The 21,764-nt window shown below is 46.1% G+C and overlaps 1 protein-coding gene across 1 annotated transcript; it reads right to left on the bottom strand.

Moving 5' to 3' along the window:
• Positions 1 to 8,924: 8,924 nt before the first annotated feature.
• On the bottom strand, positions 8,925 to 14,791 carry MYC (MYC proto-oncogene, bHLH transcription factor). Its single transcript, XM_081951038.1, has 3 exons — positions 14,282 to 14,791; positions 12,435 to 13,167; positions 8,925 to 10,171 (listed from the first exon to the last, which is right to left on the bottom strand). Exons 2-3 carry the CDS (start codon positions 13,150 to 13,152, stop codon positions 9,597 to 9,599), a joined length of 1,293 nt encoding a protein of 430 aa, XP_081807164.1. The 5' UTR covers positions 13,153 to 13,167; positions 14,282 to 14,791; the 3' UTR covers positions 8,925 to 9,596.
• Between the last annotated feature and the right edge of the window lie 6,973 nt (positions 14,792 to 21,764).

The raw sequence follows: 21,764 nt of genomic DNA, 5'->3' as shown, positions 1-21,764 counted from the left end.
ACTTGGCCACCACAGGTGCCCCCAACATGAGTGACATTGAGCTGGCCACACCCACCAAAGCCACGCCCATGCCCACCCCACCCTCCAAGGTCAAACACAACCCTGATGTGGCCCTCAATGAAATCCAGTTTGACACCCCTGTCTTAGGCTATCAACAGGAAAGATACAGCCATCAAGTTCAGCTTCCAGGATTTGAAGTGAAAGCATCCTTAGTGGATGGCTGTCCAGCAGCTCCTTAAAAGCACCCAGCAAAGGAACCTGTTGTTGTTTAAAATAATAGGTGGGCAAATTGTTTTGGTTATTAGGATTTCTCTTCTTTACACCAGTGTACACACTGCTGTCCTGTAAATTGAAACCATTCTTCTGTATCATCCATGGAGATTCTCAATCATCCAGGTCACAGTTGTCCCAAATATACCATATTTTTTGGAGTATAAGACACACCCTTTTCCCGCAAAAAAGAGGCTGAAAATATGGGTGTGTCTTATACACTGAATACAGCACTTTTTGCCTCCTGAAACCCCGTCCCCTTAACCAAAATGGCTGTGCATAGCTTTTAGGAGGCTCTCAGAGTGCTCCTGAGGGCTGGGGAGGGCAGAAATAAGCAAAAACCTATTATTTGCTCGTTCCTGCCTGCGCCCCAGAAGCACTCTACAAGCCTCCTAAAGTCTATTAATGCTCTTTTTTTAAGGAAAAAAATGGGCCTGTTTTCACAAAAAATGGGCCACTTTTGAGAGGTCTGCAGAGTGCAAAACCTTTTTTTAAAAAAATTTGCCTCTTCAAAATCTTGGTGCATCTTATACTCCGAAAAATCCGGTACTTTTCAAAAGGCAATTGGACTTTCTTGGGTTTTTTCCCCCCTCTGGAAAACGTTTCATTTCTCACCGAAGAAGTTTCTTCAGCTTCTTCTTCAGAGAACTGAACAAGCTTCTTTAATGAGAAGTGAAACATTTTTAAGGAAAAAAACCCCACCAAAGTTCAGTTGCCTTTTGGAAAAGCATTTTGGGATGATCGTTCTGTATATTGCAAGCTAAGGTGGTAAAGAACCTTAGTTTTCTTAATATGACAGTTCTCAAGGATTTGAATCTGTTATCCCACACCTTATTTTTCAGTTCTCAAGTCTAAATATAGCTTCTTCATTCCCTCACGCACGTTTCTAGTCCCCAATCATGTGTCTTGTTCTTCTTTAAAGTTATTCCACTTTCTCTCAATCTTTCTTGAAACATGGTGCCTAGAAGTGCAAAACTTGATGTCCTTCAGCTATGTGGAACCAAAGTATCCATCAGCCACACTTGTCCCAAAAGTGCCTCTTTTTTTAAAAAAAAACAGGAGTTTCTGGGGTTTCCCTTCTCATCCAAGAAGCTTCTTCAGTTCTGAGAAGGTACCTCCTCTTACAATACTAGACAATATATTATCAACAATAGAGATCTTCAAGTTTCTAGGTTCTATCATATCCCAAGTCTTAAAATGGACACCTAACATCAAAAATGTAATCAAAAAAGCACAACAAAGTATGTTCTTTCTGCGCCAACTCAGGAAGCTCAAACTGCCCAAGGAGCTGCTGATTCTGATCTTCAGAGGAATTATTGAGTCTGTCATCTACACCTCCATAACTGTCTGGTTTGGCTCTGCAACCCAACAAGACAGACACAGACTTCAGAGAAGAATTAGAACTGCAGAAAAAGCAATTGCTACCAACCTGCCTTCCATTGAGGACCTGCATACTGCACGAGTCCAAAAGAGGGCTGTGAAAATATGTACAGACCCCTCACATCCTGGACATAAATTGTTTCAACTCCTACCCTCAAAAATGACGCACACCAGAACAACTAGACACAAGGAGAGTTTTTCCCCAAATGACATCACTCTGCTAAACAACAAATCCCCACAACACTGTCAAATTATCTACTGTATTACTATTATTCTTCTCTTCCTTCCTAATACCTATCTCTTTCCTACTACCCATCTCTTTCCACTTAGGACTAGAACCATGTTGCTTGCATCTTTAAAATTTATATTTTATTTGTTTCCTGGTATACTTTGATTGCTTATTAGTAACCTATAACTACTATTAAGTGTTGTATCTTATGATTCTTGATAAGTGTATTCTATTTTATTTTTCTTTATGTACACTGAGAGCATATGCACCAAAGACAAATTCCTTGTGTGTCCAATCATACATGGCCAATAACGAATTCTATTCTGTTCTGTTCTGTTCTGTTCTACTCTGTTCTGTTCTACTCTACTCTACTCTACTCCTACTCTACTCTACTCTACTCTACTCTACTCTACTCTACTCAGTGGTAGGTTGCAGGTAGTACGCCCCGGTACAGGCGTACTGGAGCCTGCCCGGAGCACCGGGTACCGTTTCAGTATGGTGCTCTGGAGGGCCCACCCACCCACCCGAGCTCTTTACTGTGTTCTAAAGCTTTTGATACTTCCGCATACACGCATGGCACATACAGCGCCTGCGTGATGCTCTGCCAAGCAGCTGGAGCATCACAGAGGCTTGTGGAAGCATTGGTTGCAGCTACAACGCATGTGCGTGCCATGCTCATCCATGTGGGTGATGCCGGTTGGAACGGAATCCAGAACCCACCACTGACTCGACTCGACTCTACATTCTATTCTATTCTATTCTATTCTATTCTATTCTATTCTACATTCTCTTCTACTCTACTCTACATTCTCTTCTACTCTACTCTACTCTATTCTACTCTACATTCCATTCCATTCCGTTCTATTCTATTCTATTCTATTCTATTCTATTCTATTCTATTCTACATTCTCTTCTACTCTACTCTACATTCTCTTCTACTCTACTCTACTCTACATTCTCTTCTACTCTACTCTACTCTATTCTACTCTACATTCCATTCCATTCCGTTCTATTCTATTCTATTCTATTCTATTCTCTGAGAAGCTTCTTGGATGAGAAGCGAAACGTCTTCAAAGAAAACAAACAAACAAACAAGAACGTCCAGTTGCCTCTTGATAAAGCACCTTTGGGACAACCATGACCTGGATGAGATGAGAATCTCCATAGACATCAGCCACAACGATCCATACTAGCAAAACCATGTTGAGGAGGGCTAGTCTTGAATTTTCTGTTTCTATCTCTGAATCAGGAAAGAATCAAAGAAAACGAATAAAGGGCTCTTCAAAGGGTAGACGCGGCTGCTTGTTTCGCACTGTGTTCTTCTTCCTTGGGAGCAGTCCAGCTCTTTCAAACAAGCTGAACCCCTGGGAAGCCCTCGGATTTTGAAAAATCAATAACTGCTCTTGGTTTCTCCCTTTAGAAGGCTGAAAGCAAACACATCCATACAATGAAACAGTTTTGCACTCAAAAAGAGGTCGAACTATAAGTGTTGTAGGCTTTCTTTTTTCCTTGCTTCCCTCATCTGCAGTTTCCTGGTAAAAGGGTAATACAATCATGTTTGCACCGAGGAAAACGGGGAGGTTGATTTCAAGACTTGCAAGCCAGTTCGAAATGATGGACACTGGTAGGCAAATCATATAAATCTTGAGGAGGGGGGGGGGGGGAGTGCTGGCTTTGTTTCAGTGAGTGGAATGATGGGTTGTGTGGTTGTATCATGATTGGTAGATTGGTGCTGATTGGTGCTGGCTGTGTTAACCTCCTCCCTTACATCAAAGGCACCACAGATAAAATCACCAAAATTCTCCACAAACACAATATCAAGACAGCCTTCAACACTGACCAAAAAAGAGCCAACATCTTAAGAAACCCCAAAGACAAAATCCAGTTAGAAAACCAAGGAGTCTACGAAATGCCATGCAAAATCTGCCCTGCAACATACATAGGACAAACGAACAGGAGAATAAATGCACGCATCGCAGAACACAAAAACGCAGTAAGAAAAAAACTTCCTCCCTTTTCCAGCACCTTAAAGCTACAGGACAAGAAATTAATTTTGAAGGAACCAAGTTAATCTCCAAAACTGAATACTTCAAGAGAATAATTATGGAAGCTAATGAAATAGAGAAACACTCCCACAACATGAATAAACGTGACGATACCTCCCGCCTACCAGACATCTGGAAACCAGCCCTAGTCAACAAATGAGCCCCACCCACCACCCAGGCCGTTACAACATGAAACAACGGACACACAGCCAGCACCAATCTACCAATCATGATACAACCACACAACCAATCATTCCACTTACTGAAACAAAGCCAGCACTCCACACACCCCACCAAGATTTATAGAAAGACAGCAGCTCTGACCACGCTTTAAGCCCAAAACCCAGCCTGAAGATGGCGAGTGAGACCTCGCCGAAACGTTGCCAAGACAATGTCAATCTTACATGGGAAAAGACCCGAATACAACAAGACAACAAGACCAGCACACCTACACCCGTGAAAATCTATGAATATATATATTCATATATTCATATATACAACCAGGGGTTGTAACACAAAAACATACATATATATATATATATATATATATATATATATATATATATATATATATATATATATATATATATATATATATATATATATATATATATATATATTCATAGATTTTCACGGGTGTAGGTGTGCTGATATATATAGAAATATATATATATTTCTCGCTAAGAAAGGTTTTTTCGAAATGACCATCAGATCATTAGTATTTCTTATACAGTAATGAACACTCTCTGATGCTAAGGAGTTCTACTCCCCCTCCCCACCTGAAAAGAACTCTGTTCCAACTGCCAGTTGCCTCATTCCGCTACCTCAGCTACTTGCCTTAGCTGTTACAATGTAATAAGGGTTAACTGGAGAGGCAGTTTCTGTAAGCAGGGCAATAAAGATGAGGCTAGAAACAACACCATAATGTTTCCTTCCTGCCTTCCTTACAGGATTAGCCCTGTAAAGTGGAAAAAACCAAAATAAGATTTCTTCCAACAACCGGTTCTCCGAACTGCTTAGAAAGTTAACAACCGGTTCTCCCAAATAGGTGCGAACTGGCTGAATCCCACCACTGGATGGCTACAAGCGGTTAAGGGGTTCCTCTCCTGGGGAATCACCATCTAGACATGTTCAAAGAATCTGAGAGCAAACAGGGAACATGAGCTCCTGCAGAGTTATCGTTGATGGTATGGTCCAAAGAAGAGGTAGAACTGTAATCCAGAGTTGGGGGTGTGTGTGTGTGTTAAGGACAGACATGTCTGTAGGCACAAATAACTCTGCCTGGAAAATAAGCTAATCCTATAGGGAAGAAAATGCCTGTACATTCCAAAAAACAACCCGCCCTGATACAGCTTATCCATAAAAATACTTTGGAGAGCATTGCTGAAAGATTGCAGAAATGCTTTTGAAAGCTGCTCTATTTTATTGCACCAATGGAATATACAGTGTTTTAGAAGAAATCAAGAGGTTTGCAATACCCCAGAATAATGAAGCTGTTTTGCTAGGCAGATAAATTATCTCAGTCACTTTAATCTGTTCTTGCCAATTGTTTACTCCATTTGAAATGTGTTTGGTTTATATGGAGTTTCTTGCCTGCCTTCAGGTACCTGGGCTTACAGAAATCATTTTTGGGGTGAAGGAAACGATTCAGAGATCTCTTACTATTTTTAATACAACATTTGTTTGGGGAGCTCTGCATAAACGTAGCTTCAATTTTTTTGTCCAGCCGCATACTCAGGAAGGATACCCTGTAATCAATTCCCTTTTACTCATAAAATGTAAAGATAGCTGTGGCAGCTCTTCAAAACTCTGTATTTCTGATGAGAGGAAACCGATTACATCTCCCTCTTTAAAAAGGGTGAAAAAAGTTATAATTCTTGCACATATAAACTGGAACCTCAGAATCCCAAAGGTGCTTTTTTTCAGGAGGTAACTGAACTTTCTTGTTTTTTCTTTGAAGACATTTTCGCCTCTCATCCAAGAAGCTTCTTCAGCTCTGACAGGACAGTGGGGAATGGAAGGACTTATATTCCTTGCAGACAGCTGGTCATTTACATCCTTTTAGAGGGTCCTTGAAACACTTGGAGGTTTATCTGTGTCTTCAGGGTCAGCTGAGTGGGGCTCCTCGTTCCTGCAGTCTGCAGTTTTTTTCTCTGGAAATCCATTCCTACTCCCACACCTTTCAAAAGGTGTTAATCCCAAATTATATAGCTAAAAGACTACAGGAACCAGGGGCACTACTCAGCTGACCCTGAGGACATATATAAACCTCCAAATGCTTCAACGACACCCCCCCCCCCCCCAAAAGGATGCAAATGATCAGCTGTCCGCGAGGAATATAAATCCTTTCGTTCCCCACTATCCTGTCAGAGCTGAAGAAGCTTCTTGGATGAGAAGTGAAACGTCTTCAAAAGAAAAACAACAACAGAAAGTCCAGTTGCCTCCTGAAAAAGCACCTTTGGGACAATCATGACTTGAATGACTGAGAATCTCTACAGACTTTGATCCTCAAGAGTTACAAAGTTGATTGTAATTAGGAGTGAATGAATTGGTGGCCTTCTAAATATTTCCTGATGCCCTGGCTAAGAATGATGGGAATGAAGTCCTAACGCATAGGATGCCAGCATGGAAGTCCCTTGGAACGTAACTGAGACAGCGCATGCTTCAAATGACCTAAAATAGCCAGCCTGGATTGGAGCAAAAACGCTTGCCCCGTTAATCCAGAATGCAAACATCCAATCAGTGAGTCTGTTCAAGTCTATGCGCTAAGCTAAAGCACATTTTGCAACTGAAGGTCTTCTATGGGCCTTAGTCCAGGTGATTCCTAAACTGGTTTGTGGCCCAATGCATGACAGTATAAGCTGCCTGGGAAACATAACAAAACCCCGTGGCAAGTAAGAGTTCTAATTTATGTCATCAGGGTTGGTGTGGAAGAAAGTGAGTGAAATTGACACGAGACGGTCACGCCTTGGCAAGCCTGCCCCTTTAGAACAGGAGAATCAACACACCTACATCAGGTATGGCTTGCATCACTCCATCTATCATTCTGCTGTTTGATGGCATCACGCCAGAAGCTGACAAATCTGCAGCTGTTAGAAAGTTGATAGTTATAACTAGATGTATAGAACTAAAAGAAATCGGACTTCTGTAAAGTATGGAATAAAATGTACAAATGGCTAGAAAACAGAAGCCAAGACAGAAAATAGAGAATACAAATATATGGAGATATAAGTAATAAATACTATTATTAGTGTTAATACTACGTTTGTTAAATTATAGGACAAGGTCATAGTGAGAGGAAGGCAATGCAGAAGGGAGAATTATAAAAGCTAAGAAGGAAAGCCGACAGAGAAAGCTGTAAAATTACTGTATATTGTTATGTATGTTCTGTGTTTTGTTTTGTCTTATTGTGTTTTTTTTCTTTGCTGTGTCTTCCTTATTGTTTTTAAAGATTAAAACATTTAATAAAAATTATTTTAAAAAGTTATAACTAGATGTGTCAACATTATATAATGCTAACCCATAACCTCCATATTTTAAAGCTTCTTTTCCTTGCCTTGCAGTTGCGGAACTCCACAAACTTTCTTCAGCCCTTTGTATGTTTCCAAAGTTTCCAAAGAGCAATCTTCGTTAGCAAGCACCATCCCTAACTATGGAAATAATGTATGAAAAGCTAAAACGATCACATCCTACATTCCAAGTTTGTGAAGTCGAGTTTTTGGAATTGTTCAAGGCCATGGATTATATGCAGCTCGTTGTAAGTTTATTCTAACCCTGATTTAGCTAAATCACCGTATCTGAAGATTGAATGGTGGCAGGCAAACGTCTATGGAGATCCAGGCCCTGGTTGTCCTAAAGATGCTTTTTTCAAGAGACAACTGGACTTTCTGATTTTTTCTTTGAAGACTTTTCGCTTCTCGTTCCTTCACACCCATTTGCACCTCTCAGGTGACCCTGAAGCCACAGATAAACCTCCAGGTGGCCTTAACAAGAAGAATGCTAATGACCAGCTGTCTGCAAGGAATATAATTCCTTCCATTCCCCACCACCCAAAGCTGAAGAAGCTTCTTAGATGAAAAACGGAAGTCCAGCTTGCCTCTTGAAAAAGCACCTTTGGGACATGTCAGGCAAAGCTGTCTGAAGATTGAATTATGGCAACTGGGCTATATTTTTGTTGTTCATTTGAGACATTTCGCTGCTCACCCAAGCAGTTTCATCAATCAAATCAAGTTGGTTAGGCAGACTCATTGGAATGTACCACCTCTTGCCACGCCAACCTCAGGGGTTTCCTCCCCAAAAGGCATTGCAATTATGTGGATGAAGACTCTTTTGACTGAAGAGTCTTCAAAGACAAAACATGTGGTGTGTTTTGGACAGGGCATCAACTTTCATGCTTACAAGGCAGGATTCATACTTTTGCAAACTCCCAAGTCACATAACCAGAGGCAGGAAGTGCACAATATTTGTATTAGCAGGGGGACAGTGGGGGAGCCTCTACCCATAACTAGAGATATCAAATCAGGAGGGGGTACACAGCGGTCTTCTTTCAGAATAATTATCTGGTTATTTAATAGCCCAACCCATAAATATCCGTACCATTCTGTTTTAGAACTGTGATGGAAGAACCTATGGCACACGGAGCCATTTTGCCTGGAACGCGCATCGCCCTTTCCTCTTCTGGGTTTGTGGTGCACATGTGCACATGATTTGGCTGGCTTTCGTGCAACAAACTGGCGGCATGCATCAGCCAGCTGATGGTCACACGTGTGCCAGTAACTGGAAGACTAGATGGCTGGTGTGCATGCTGGAAACCGTAAGTTCATTTCACTCCATGCACATGCCCCCCTTTGCAGCTCCCTTTCCAGGTTACGCGGGTGACAACTGCGCACACGCACACTTTTCAGCACAGTGCCAAAAAGGTTCGCCACCACTGTTTTAGGATCTTTCAACACACTCAAAACCACTTAAGAAACTTAAGAAAACACACCGTACATAGCCAGTTACAATTTTACGGGAAATAGTTTATTTTATCTATAAACACAAAATAAAATCAGTTCTTTCTTTAAAAAAAATGACAAAAAAGGTACTTAAATAAGAATGATCTGTGAGAGATGTTATGGCACCAAAAAATTCAAGACAATTTATAAAGTCATTGGCCACAACCATTTGAGTATGATCTGCTGAGGGGTCTTATTTTTTTTTTAACCTTTTCTATAAAGATTTTTTTTTATTAAAGATATGTACATATCATTAGGCTGTGTAAATATTTACAGGAACTTTGACAGCAGTTCAGCCTGTCCAAAATCGCTTTTTAAGAGAAAAAAAAATGCTTTAAATACAAAAAAGAAAGTGGAAAAACTTCATTACCCCCCCCACCCTTCCAATACACCCTCCCCCGCCCCTTTGCAAGCATAAGCTTGCACCCCAAAATTTTCATTAGTTCTTAAGATGCAGGACGGCTGTTTGGCATGCATTCGCAAAGAGTTCTGTGGTTTTACAAAATGGAGTCCATTATGACATTTACGTGAGGCTGAATGTCTTATGAGAAGCGCTAAACGTTTTCCACACGTTTATGTCAGGTTGATATTTCACCCTTCTAGGTCTACTTCTCTCCCCAATGTTTATAGGCTTTAATAATATTAATAGCAACACTTAAATTGTTTGTTTGTCTTTTAAATACAAGAGTTCCTCAACTGTTGAAGTTTGTTTTTGAGTTGTTCGTGTCGTTTCCTCAGGTGCTCCTTTTCCGCTAAGAGTCTATGCTCCTCGGATTGGATCGAGAGGACATATTCGGTGGCCTTTTTAAGGATGACAACTTTAGGAGCTTTTTCGTTGTTCGCGACTTCGGGGATCTGGTCACGCAGTGCAAAGAAACTCAGTTTTAGCTCATTCCGCCTCTGCCGCTCCAGGACGTTGTGCGTTCGCCTTTTGTCGTTTTCTTCCGAGTCCGAGGTGCGCGGACTTGAACATTTGCGGTTGTTACTGATCTGTTTCAAAACCCGACCATTGTCCAACTTCAGCCTTTTGGTGGAGCTGTATTCGTGGCGCGTGGAAGGAGGGGCAGCATAATTGTGTTGGTGGATCGGGACATGGCAACGTTTGAGGACCAGAGGGCTGTGAGGGGGCTTACTGTGCCCGCCAGATGTGTGTCCAGCGGACTCGGATTTCTTGACTGAAGGTTGCCTTTTTTCTACAGTAACCACATCAATTTCCTCTTCCTCCTCTTGTTCTTCTTCTTCTTCCTCTTCTGAAAAAAGTAAAAGATGATAGAGAGATAAAGTTAATTTTTTTTTAAAAAAAATTCTCCTAGAAAAAAAATGGCACGTTGGGATTAGCCTCCCTTAATCTGTCTGTCTTTGGCCAACTTGGAAACAGGGGGGGGGGGGGGCGGCGCAGGAACTGTAGACAAACACACAAAGCTTGTAAAAAAATGAGACTTCTCTCTAAAAAGGGGCAGAACTTTTAAAAAAAAAGTTTATTATGCAATTGAGGATGCAACTCCACACATCTCCACCAAGATGACAATTCCAAAGAAGTATTAACTGAATCCTGGCCATCTCTCGGATGTTGAAATTGCAGAATTGCATAACTGTGTGAGCCTCTGAGCCAAGGAAGTCAAGTTTCTAGGCTATTTAAAACAAGGATGATATCTGTCTCCGGGGGCCATCCTTCTCCACCCAAATGCCAGCTTTTCTTTCCCCTCCTCAACCACTGGTGAAGACAACCAAGTCATACTCCGAAGGTAGCGAGACTAAAAATTCCCATGATCCCTTCATTCCTAAGGCTGCTTAGGAGATGAGTTCAACATTTGGGCCTAAGGCTGTCCTAGGTTGTCCACCCACAGCCAAAGAGTGTGGAATGTGAGAAAGTGAGAAGAAGAAAAAGAACACCTTGGCACCACACCCAGCTCTTCGTGTAAGTTTTAATGGCCAGGAGCAATCCCTATTTAAACCTACTCTGGGAATCCTGCAATCCTATTATTCAGGCATGTAACAAAAGCAGCCTGGAAAAAAGAGGGTGCCTGCCCCCCCCCCCCAAATGATCCTCCAAGACCTTTTTCTCTCTTCTCACCACTTGTATGTGTCAACCAGAGCAGGGGGCCTCTAACCTTGGCAGCTTTTGAGCCTGCAGGACTTCAACTCCCAGAATTCCCCAGCCAGCTTTGCTATGGGAAACTATGGGGAATTCTGAGAGCTGAAGTCCTCCAGGCTCAAAAGTTGCCAAGGTTGGAGACCCCTGGAACCGCCCGATTAAAGCCCAGCTAGTAGATTTAAAGTTCCCGCTCTGTAGCTCTTGCGCTGACCCGATAAGACCCAATTGAAAAAAAGTATTTTTTGGCTTTGATCTGCCTGGGGCCAGTTTTTCTAGGAAATGCAATTCCTAGGAAGCCCGGCCCTTCGTGTCGCTAACGTGGCAGCGTAATAAGAGTACACACATATGCTGGGAGGGAGAGGGAGGTGCTGCACAATCGAAGTATTTGGGGCAGGGGGGAAGAGAAAGAGCAGACGCGGTCTCAAATGTTCAGCCTAGCCAACATGTGATGTCAGGGATAAGCAGGACATTCCATTTGGCTTTTGTTATCGCGGGGGGGTGGGTGGGTGGGTTACGCAAGTCAAACTTTCTAGAAGTGAACGTTTCAGCTTTCGCTCTCTATCTCCCTTCGAGAGGAAAAGGTGTTCAAACACCCAATTCCCCCCCCACCTCAAAAAAAAGGGGGGGCAGCCAGTTCCTAATAATCCCTGTCTGAAACTTCCACACACCCCTTTTTTTGGGGTGGCATTATTAGAAGCCCCAAATGAAAACAGAACCAATTTAAATCCTTAGTGAGGACCCCCTGAAACTCTCAGGGGGACACAAGAAAATCCCGGCATAATCTCACTCCCCCTTCGCAGCCTCGCTGAGCCTCTCTGTACAATGGGAATATTTCATTCCCGCCATCTGGAAGAGGAGGAAGCTGGGGTGATTCACTGTTGAAGGAGCCACTCCAAGCTGCTTCAAGGCAAATAAAGCCAGGTACACCTGAAAACAGGGCCAGGCGGAAGCGGTTCGAGGCCAAGTTTCGACCTTGAGTTTCAAAAAAAAAAAAAAAAAAAAAAAAAGCCCACCCACCCCCATATCTTAGTTGGCCAGTTAAAACCTGGCTCAGAAGTGCCACTGTGAAGGTATGACTTTTCAGCTGGCGCTTGAGAAAGCGGTTATGTGCGCCCATAAGAATTCACACACCGCTGTGCATTTTGGTAGTTTGCTGGAACAGTACCCAATGAATTACTCCAGCACGCAGTTATCATAATACTAAGTGTAGTATTTCCAGTTTGACAACTTCCTAACCTCACCTACAAGTCCATGCTTTGCAAATGCCCAGGGGCCCTGTTCTAAGCACCCCTGGGACTGCTGGCTCCTTTCACCCTTCTTCACCCAAATCCCACCTTCTATAGTGGGCACGCCCCTCCTTCCCCACCCGTACCCCCAAGTGTGCGAAAGAGGCCCTAACAGAGAAGCCCACCGCTCACCTGAATCACTGCTGGTGGTTGGGGGCGTATCTTGGCCGAGCAAGGAAACCGGGCACGGGTCAGGCGAGGCAGACGCTTCTACAGCTTTGGGGGTCTTCTCCCCCAAAGGGTAAGGAAAGACCACCGAGGGGTCAATGCACTCGGCCGCAGAGGCTCCCAGGTCTTGCAGGTAGGAGCTGCTGCTGCTACTGCTGGGAGAAGAGGCAGAGCTGTGCAAGGAAGACGACGGGAGGCCGCTAGAGCTGCTGTTCCCACTGCGGAGGGACAGCGGGGTCCCCGCCCCGTCCCGACGCGCCGCCTGGTAGGAAGCAAGTTTCTCCGAGACCACCTTCTGGAGCTTGGCTGCCGCCGAGCCCCCGCTCCACATGCAGTCCTGGATGATGATGGACTTGACGAAGGCGTCGTCGTCTGGATCGCAGATGAAGCTCTGGTTGACCACCTCGCTGCCCAGCAGCTCCGTCACCATCTCCAGCTGGTCGGCATGGGAAGGGAAGCTGCTGGACCGGCGGCTGGGCGAGAGAGGCGGTGTGGGCAGCAGCTCAAATTTCTTCCAGATGTCTTCGGACGGGGCGGGCGGCTGGAGCTCACAGCCCCGGTGGTGGCCCGAGAGATAGAAGTTCTCCTCCTCATCTTCATAGTAGAAGTAGGGCTGGATGGAGTCGTAGTCGTAATCGTACGCCCGGCTGGGATAACTCAAGCTCGGGACAGTTAGGGGCATGGCGCTGGAGGTTGCCTGGCAAGAAAGGGGGAAGATGTTAATGGGCAAGTCGCTACCTCGGCCAACTCTACTCCTAATAGAAAAAAACAACAACAGATGTCCCGCACGGAGAAAACTCGCGTGGCAACTACTCCGGAATTACTACCTCGCTTGGGATGCGCGTTCAACCCACTTCAGAATTTGGGAGCAATTCGGGTTAATTAAAGCGGGGGTGGGGGCGGGGGACTACTCCGGGAGGCAACACAAGGCGTCGGACTTACGAGGGGTCGGAGCGCAGCGCAGGATCCGAGCACAAGAACCCACCCAGACGTCCCCCCCCCCCGCGGCCAGCTGGCCAACGCCGCCTGCACAGGTGAGCCGGGAATCCGACCGCTCCTCCGTCGAGGCGCGGCACAGCTTTTTTTTTTCCACGGGTGGCTTTGGCTACTCCCCCCTTCCTTCCTTCCCCGGGAGGCGCCACCCAGATTCAGCCCAACTCCACGGCTTTCGTGCCCCGGCGCTGCTCCCGGGCGCCACCTTAAAAAGAAAGGCAGGCGGGCGGGCACCTTTCCAGCAGCGCCTGTCCGGGATTTAACTCCGGGTTCCCGCCGCCCCGGCGGTAGTTCGCGCTCCGAGCCGGACTTTTCGCGGCGCGCGGGGGAAACCTCCCCTTCGCTTCCCCTTTCTCCACCCCGCCTCTCCGCCAAGTCACTTCGGCTCCGCTGAGCCCGCAACCTCTGGTAGTAAAGAGTATTCCGCGCAACGCCCCGTCCTTCCCCTTCCAAACGGACCTCGCCACCCACCCACCTTCCCCGGCCACGGAACGCCGGTTGCATGCAGGCAAGCGCCCGGCAAAAAACAAACAAAAAGATTCCAAAGCGGGGAGAACCCGGCACGAAGCGCCAAAGCGGTTGGGGAAAGTCTTCCAAGCAGCGGCCCAGAGGGTTTTCTTTTGCAAAGAGCCCCGCTGGAGAGGAGGCTCGGCAAGCGGCGTTTAGGAAGAGCCGGCCGCCGCTTGTCTTTCGCCCGGGAGAGGGGTCGATTCGCCCCGGGCCGGGAGATCGGAGCGACCGAGCAAGCAAAGCGAAGGAAAGCAAGCATTAAGACTTGCCCGAACGGCAAAGCTTGGACAGACGCTTCCAAAACTTACCGGTTCTTTTTTTCAGAATCCCGGCCAAGACTTGAGGCTGGAAAAATCCCAAGATCGGTGCAAAAAAATGAATAAGAATAGGACAATCCAAGTCTTTGCAAAAAAAAAAAAAAAAAAGCAAGACCACCCCGCCGAGGGGGGCGGCTGAGAAGGAAAGGCGCGCAGTTGCACCGTCTGTTCCTCCCGGCGTCTCTTTAAACGGTGCTGGAAGGCGAAGCAGCAGCGAGGATATTGTAAGTCCACAGCGCGGGCAGCGGCGTCTCCGAGCTCCGAATTCCCAGGCTGGAGAGTCAAAAAAGCCTTTCTTTCCCCCCCTTTTCCGAAAGCGCCGGCTCGGGAACGAAAGCCAAGGGGCGGGGAGGGTGGGGGGAGTGGAGTGGGGCTTCGTGCACGCGCGGATCCCCTACGCTGGTATTTATTTACGATGCCCCAGCTTGGAGGGCGGCAATAGCAGCGGCGGCGGCTGCAGCAGTTCCTCCTCCTCCTTCGGTGGAAGCTCCGCTCCCTCCCCCCGTGTCGCCTCTGAGCTGCAGGACTCCGCCGCTTTGCTTTATAAGCCCTTGGCCGCTGCTCCGCCTTCCGTTTTCCCGCCAACCGGCCTCCCCTCCCCTCCTCCCCTCGACCCCTCCCTCTTCCCCCTTTTGCAAGGGAACAGCCTGGGTAGCGAGAAGCTGGAAGCAAAGCAAGGCGGGCGGATAGAGGGAGAAAGAGAAAAAAAGGGAATAATAATAACACAAAAATCCACGCACAGACACACTCGCGCGGGGAAAGGAGGGACGGGGAGGGAAGGCTGGCTCCCTCCCCCCCCTTTGTCTCTCTTTCTTTCAATTCTTTCTCCCCTCCCCTTCCAAACAAGCGGGGAGGGGGCGACCTTGCAAAAGGGGAGGGGGCTTTTCCAAGGGGCGCTGCCGCAGCGAGAGAGACAGAGAGAGGGAAAGCGGGGGAGGGGGGAGATACTGCTGGCTCCGGTTCTGCACTGCGATCCGCCTTGCACGGCTCGCGTAGTCCACGGGGGTTGGGGGAGAAGGGAGTCTTCAGCAGAGCAAGCAAGGGGAAAAAGACACGCGTGTGCGTGGAGGTGCACCGGGCGTGGGGATGGGTGAGTGGGCGGGGGGCTTTTGCAGAGTGACTGCTGCTGCGGCGGCGGCACGACGCGGCTGCTTTCCCCAGGTTTGCAAACGGCTGCGAGGAAGGGGTAAAATTTCCGCCCGAGTTCCTTCCAGCGGCTCCCCCCGCTTTTCAGATGAGGGGAAGGTCGCGCAAAAAAGGAAGGAGAAGGAAGGAAGAAAGAAAGAAAAAGTCAACCCTGTTTACTTTATTTCCCCCCCCCCAAACGGGGGGTGGGCGATTTGGGAGAATTGCACCCCCTCTCCCCCGTTTTTGCAATGCTTAGCCGACACGCACCAACTCAATTTTAAAGCTACCGCGCCGGGTTTATCTATCTATGGGGGGGGAGGGCTTTCTTTCCCAATTGAAATCAATGGGGTTTAGTTCGGAATGGTGCAAAAACCCCGGAATGTGCGGGATGCGGAAAGGAAGCGAGGTTCAGGAAGCAGACCTTTGCGGGTTTTTTAAAAAGGGGAATGCAGAAGAAGCGACGTTCCCACGACCTCCGCGCACTTTTCAAACTGCTAGAGGTGGGTAGGTGCGTGGGCGAAAAACACGCCTTTCCCGGGGGCTCGTCCCGCCTTCGGGAGGGAAAGTTGGGCGCCGTTGACTTCGCGAAGGAACCTTTTTGCGAGTCAAGAGCGAAATGGAACCCAAAGCAAAGCACCTGCTCGTGGGAACGCGCAACCCCGTGTTTGTCCTTTCAGGGCAAGGGTTCCGGGGACGGTGTTTCAAACCCGGGCGTCTCGGATCGGGAGAAGCTGCCTTGGCCCCCGGGGGCTCTTGAGAAGGCGACGCAAAGGGAAACAGCTTTGGAGGTGAACGAGTTCAAAGTTTAATTACAGACGCAACTCTTGCGATGTCTGCGCGGGGAGGGAAGAGGGATTGGAGCGGGGATAATCCGCGCTACTTCCTCCCCCTTTCTTTAGAGGCGAAGGGATTAAAATTGTAGGTCCCGGGAAGTCGGCGCTACTGAGCTCGCTGGGGAGGGAATGAAATTGAAGCACCGGCTTTGCTAAATCCTTAGTAGCCAAAAGGCTGCTTGGTTTCACACGATCACTCTAAACACGTGTAACGATCATTACTTCTTTTTTTTTTAAACAGGACTTTGCCTACACCCGTTTAAACGTGGTGGATGGCTTAGCAGTTCCGGGACGAAGAGCCCCTCAGAGACCTCCAGCAGCCTTTCGCCTTCAGTTTGCTACGTCGTGTGAATGCGACGCCGGCTTCTCCCCGCGGCACGCTTGCAAAAAGCCGCCTTCGCATTTCCAAAAAAAAAACCCAAAACCCAACTGATTGCAGCCGCGCCAAAAACCCTCTTCCTCCGAGGCGGCGTTACTATTGTGCAGATATATATATATATATATGCGTATATGACAAAATGGATCGATCCAAGATCGAATGGAATCTTGCAGCCCACCGGCGACTCGATTTAAGCCCGACACTCGCCCTAAAGCAAAGGCGATCGCCTGCCAATGGCAGGCGAGTCGATTTCCCTGGAAATGGCCCCCCTACCCACCCCCCCAAAGGGAAGCGAGAGCCCCTACGTCGATTACAGTTGCAACTTCGAGGAGGGATTTTAAGGTTTAAAGCGCTTTGCAAAAAAAAAAAAAAAAGGCGATCGCGGCCGCCGGGCAAGAGGGGTTCGCCTTGCGATGGCACCGCGACGCCCACCCACGCGCGACCCTCCTGCGAACGGGGCTCCCCGCTTTCCCCACCCCGCTTTTTCTCCCTTCCCAGCTGAACGCGGGGCGTGTTATCAACTGTTGCTCCTTTGTGCAAAGGGTTACAATCGCTTTCGCCCAGAGGGGTGGGGTTTGCACGGCGCCCGATTAGCCAGCCGGAGGAAGACTTAAGCTTGGGAAGCCGGCAGCTCATTGACGGGGGGGGGGGGGGGGGAGGGCACGCCGCGCGATTTTCCCCAGTCAATGGTCGTGTTCGCGCTCCTTAAAGCCCCGCCCGCCAGCCCGACTTTCCCGCAAACAATCGTCCCCCCCCCGCGTGTGCATGTTTTTCTTTTTTTCACGCGTGGGTGCGTTGCTTTCCCTGCAGAGAGCTTTGGCTGGAAAAGCAACGTGGGGGAAGGAAAGCTTCCTTGCAGTGGATTCCCACAGGATCCCCTTTGCGGGGAGGGGAAAGCAAGCAAGCTACGGGTGCCACCCACGCCCTGGGTGGAAAAAGAGAAAGAAGCCGCAGCGTTGGAAGATTTGCGCAAGGCTGCGCCGAAGGCTGGCCGGGGAAAATGAAGTAATCGCGCCCTCTAGTGGCGGCCCGCTCAAGAAAGCCAAGCAAGGGGTGTGGCGTCTCACCGGTTGTCTGGATGCTGAGATAGGACAGGCGGGGGGGGGGGTGTCTTCCAACTAGACCCCCCCCCCCCCTTTAAAAGAAATATATTTTATTCTACTGTTTGGACTAGGGGACATGGCAGCTTCTGAAAACTAGTGTTTTTTCTTTTTCCTTTTGCAAACCTTTCAGCTCCAGCATCTCCCATCCTTGCAGAAAGTTTCCTAAAGAAAAATAGTGGGTGTGCAACAAACCCATCAAGCGTCTCTTTCTCGGCATTTTGACTTGATTTAAATCATTTAAGAACTTTTCTTGTTTGTGCAAATTCTCTTTGAGACAATTCATCGTTTTGAGGGGAGGGGGCAAAGATTTGGGGCGAAAATGCTGTTTTGCGCATTTGTGCTAGTAAACGCTGTTTGCACCAAAGGTTGAAGTGTGCCAGGCAGCCACCAAAACGGCAACGTTTTCCTGACACAAACAAACACACTGCTTTCTTTCCTCTTACACGTTTACCCCCCGCGTTGCGTTATTCTTCTAGTTGTGCAGCCCGCCTCCCACTTAAAGTTTATACAGGGAGTCCTTCGACTTATGACTGGAACGGGGGCTTCCCGGCATTGCTTCTAAGTCGCGAGGGTTGTAAAATGGTGAGAGGCCTGATTTTATGACCAGTTGTGCTGGGGTCGTTAAGTGAACCAGTGGTTTGCTGTGGGCGTGGTTTGGCTGAAAAGAGGCTCAGGTTTCCAAGCTCACAAAGTTTGGTCAAATGAAGTCAGGATGGGGGGGGGGGCGGCACTCAATCCTCAGAACACACGACAGTGGGGTTGTAAGTAGCAGAACAGAAACAGAAAAACAGAATCGGGAGGGACCTTGGAGGTCTTCTAGTCCAGAGGTCACCAATCTTTCGAACCACTAAATTCATAATTTTAAATCCTGCGAACCACTAATACGATCTGCCTAAAGACCAGCTGGGTGGGCGTGGCTAGGTGATCATGTGACTGAGTGGGCGTGGCCAGTTCCATGTCATGTCAAGCGGCGCCTTGCCAGCCACTCCTCGCCACTCCTTGGCCGGGTTCCTTAGGGCCCCAACAGGAAGCAGTTGCTGGAGCTAAGCAGCCACCACGAGAAAGAGTTGGCAAAACAGCTCAGTTTAAATTTGATCTGACCAAGAAGGAAACTCAGCAGAAGCACCTCACTGAGGACTACGAGCATAGGCTGTCCAAACAGAGGGAAGACCTGCGGGAGTGCAAGGCCAGGTACCGATGCCTGGAGGCTCAGCGGGCTGAGATGGTCAGCCAGTTCCAGGCCACGATGCAGTCCCACTGGAACAAGGCCCTCCGGCTCTTTACCACCAGCGGCACTTCCCTCCAGCCTTCGCCCAAAGCTTCACACCAGGTGACTGAAGCAGACCCCAAGTCGGAATTTCTCCCCCTCTCTGCCCCACACAAAAAGACCCCAAAGGGAGAGACTCTCTGCAGCCACACAAGCATTCATTGTACGTATCCGGGCCAGGGGCCATAGTTTGAGGACCCCTGATTTAGTGCAATATAAAAAATGCAAATAATTTTTCTACGGACCACTAATCCAACCCTCTGCTCAAGCAGGAAATAACCTACAGCCATTCCAAATGGCAAGTCCAATTTCTTCTTAAAAACCTCCAACGATGGAGCACCCACAATTTCTGGAGGCAAGTCGTTCCACTGATTAATTTCTCCTTCGTTCTAGGTTGCTTCTCTCCTTGACTAGATTTCACCCGTTGTTTCTTGTCTTGCCTTCTAGCTCCATCGTAACTTGGGACAGTCACTAAGTGGCCAGGCGTATGTCAAGGATTCTCTCTCCCTGCAATAGCTATTCCTGTTTTTATGCGTCAGAAAAGTCAAGGAACCTCTGTAATGCTAGGAATAAAGCCAGGCATATTATGCTGTGCTGGAGCATATGAAGAATCCTCAGCTCTAGGATAGCCTTCAACTTGGCTAAATCTGCTGTACACAACCTCAAAAAGAATACATTTCTATCATCTATCTATCTATCTATATCTATCTATCTATCTATCTATCATCTTCTCTATCTATCATCTATCTATCTATCTATCTATCATCCATCCATCTATCTATCTATTTATAATCTATTCTATCTATCTATCTATCTATCTATCTATCTATCTATCTATCTATCTATCTATCATCCATCCATCTATCTATCTATTTATAATCTATCTATCCTATCTATCTATCTATCTATCTATCTATCTATCTATCTATCTATCTATCTATCATCCATCCATCTATCTATTTATAATCTATTCTATCTATCTATCTATCTATCTATCTATCTATCTATCTATCTATCATCCATCCATCTATCTATCTATCTATTTATAATCTATCCTATCCTATCCTATCTATCTATCTATCTATCTATCTATCTATCTATCTATCTATCTATCTATCTATCTATCATCCATCTATCTATTTATCTATCTATCCTATCTATCTATCTATCTATCTATCTATCTATCTATCTATCTATCTATCTATCTATCATCCATCTATCTATCTATTTATCATCTATCTATCTATCTATCTATCTATCTATCTATCTATCCTATCTATCTATCTATCTATCTATCTATCTATCTATCTATCTATCTATCTATCATCCATCTATCTATCTATCATCTATCTATCTATCATCCATCTATCTATCTATCTATCTATCATCTATCTATCTATGTATCTATCTATCTATCTATCTATCTATCTATCTATCATCCATCTATCTATTTATCTATCTATCATCCATCTATCTATTTATCTATCTATCTATCTATCTATCTATCTATCTATCTATCTATCTATCTATCATCCATCTATCTATTTATCTATCCTATCTATCTATCTATCTATCTATCTATCTATCTATCTATCTATCTATCATCCATCTATCTATCTATTTACCATCTATCTATCATCTATCTATCTATCTATCTATCTATCTATCTATCTATCTATCTATCTATCTATCTATCTATCCTATCTATCTATCTATCTATCTATCTATAATCCATCTATCTATTTATCTATCTATCTATCATCTATCTATGTATCTATCTATCTATCTATCTATCTATCTATCTATCTATCATCCATCTATCTATTTATCTATCTATCATCCATCTATCTATTTATCTATCTATCTATCTATCTATCTATCTATCTATCTATCTATCTATCATCCATCTATCTATCTATCTATCTATCTATCTATCTATCTATCTATCTATCATCCATCTATCTATTTATCTATCTATCATCTATCTATCTATCTATCTATCTATCTATCTATCTATCTATCTATCTATCTATCATCTATCTACTCACCTTTTGGTCTGCCCTGATATCCAGGGGACACTGGATATCCAGATGGAGAAAATGTTTCCCATGTTCGTAAAAGAGTAACAGAGTTGGAGGGGACCTTGGAGGTCATCTAGACCAAGCCCCTGCTCACGCAGGAGATCTGTACTAGGCATTCAAACCGCCCCACTGCCAACGTTTCTGATTGACAAGCTCAGTGTCTTAGCCACTGAGCCACCTAGTCGATACCTAGAGAATACGTGGTTCGTGAATGTCGGCCTTACGAATGGGGATCTAAAATTTAGTCCAAATGGCACTAAGATTTAGTGGCGTTTGGGCCACTAAATCTCAAGCCAGGCTTGGCAACTCTGGGTCAGACTCTGGCTTTATGCATTTTTTATTTTACCTTTTACAGCTGCTTTCTTTTGTTTCTTCTCAACAACAACCTTGCGAGGTAGGCTGGATGAAGCGGAAAAGCAACAGGGGCCAAAATCACACAGAGTTTCTGCCCGGATTGTTCTCAATGTACAATTGAGTCCGAACGTGTGTGCTGCTAAGGGAGACATTTGTTAAGTGCGCTTTGCCCTGTTTTACGACCTTGCTTGCCACAGTTGTTAAGTGAATCACTGCTGCTGATAAGTTAGCCACCCGGTTGTTAAGTGAACCTGACTTCCCCATTGACCTTTTGCTTTGTCAAAAAGGTCACAAAAAGTGGCCTCAGGACACCTCAACGGTCATAAATA

Source organism: Natrix helvetica (genome assembly GCF_964273705.1).
Source record: "Natrix helvetica genome assembly, chromosome: 4".
Taxonomy (NCBI): domain Eukaryota; kingdom Metazoa; phylum Chordata; class Lepidosauria; order Squamata; family Natricidae; genus Natrix; species Natrix helvetica.
The sequence above is the reverse complement of the archived record's forward strand: the minus strand, read 5'-3'. Positions and strand labels throughout refer to the sequence as shown.

Coding starts and splice junctions, on each gene's coding strand:
- MYC (XM_081951038.1), bottom strand. CDS start 13,152: ATGCCCCTAACTGTCCCGAGCTTGAGTTATCCCAGCCGGGCGTACGAT. Junction 10,172..12,434: donor AACCACCAGCAGTGATTCAG/GTGAGCGGTGGG, acceptor TACTTTTTTCAG/AAGAGGAAGAAGAAGAAGAA.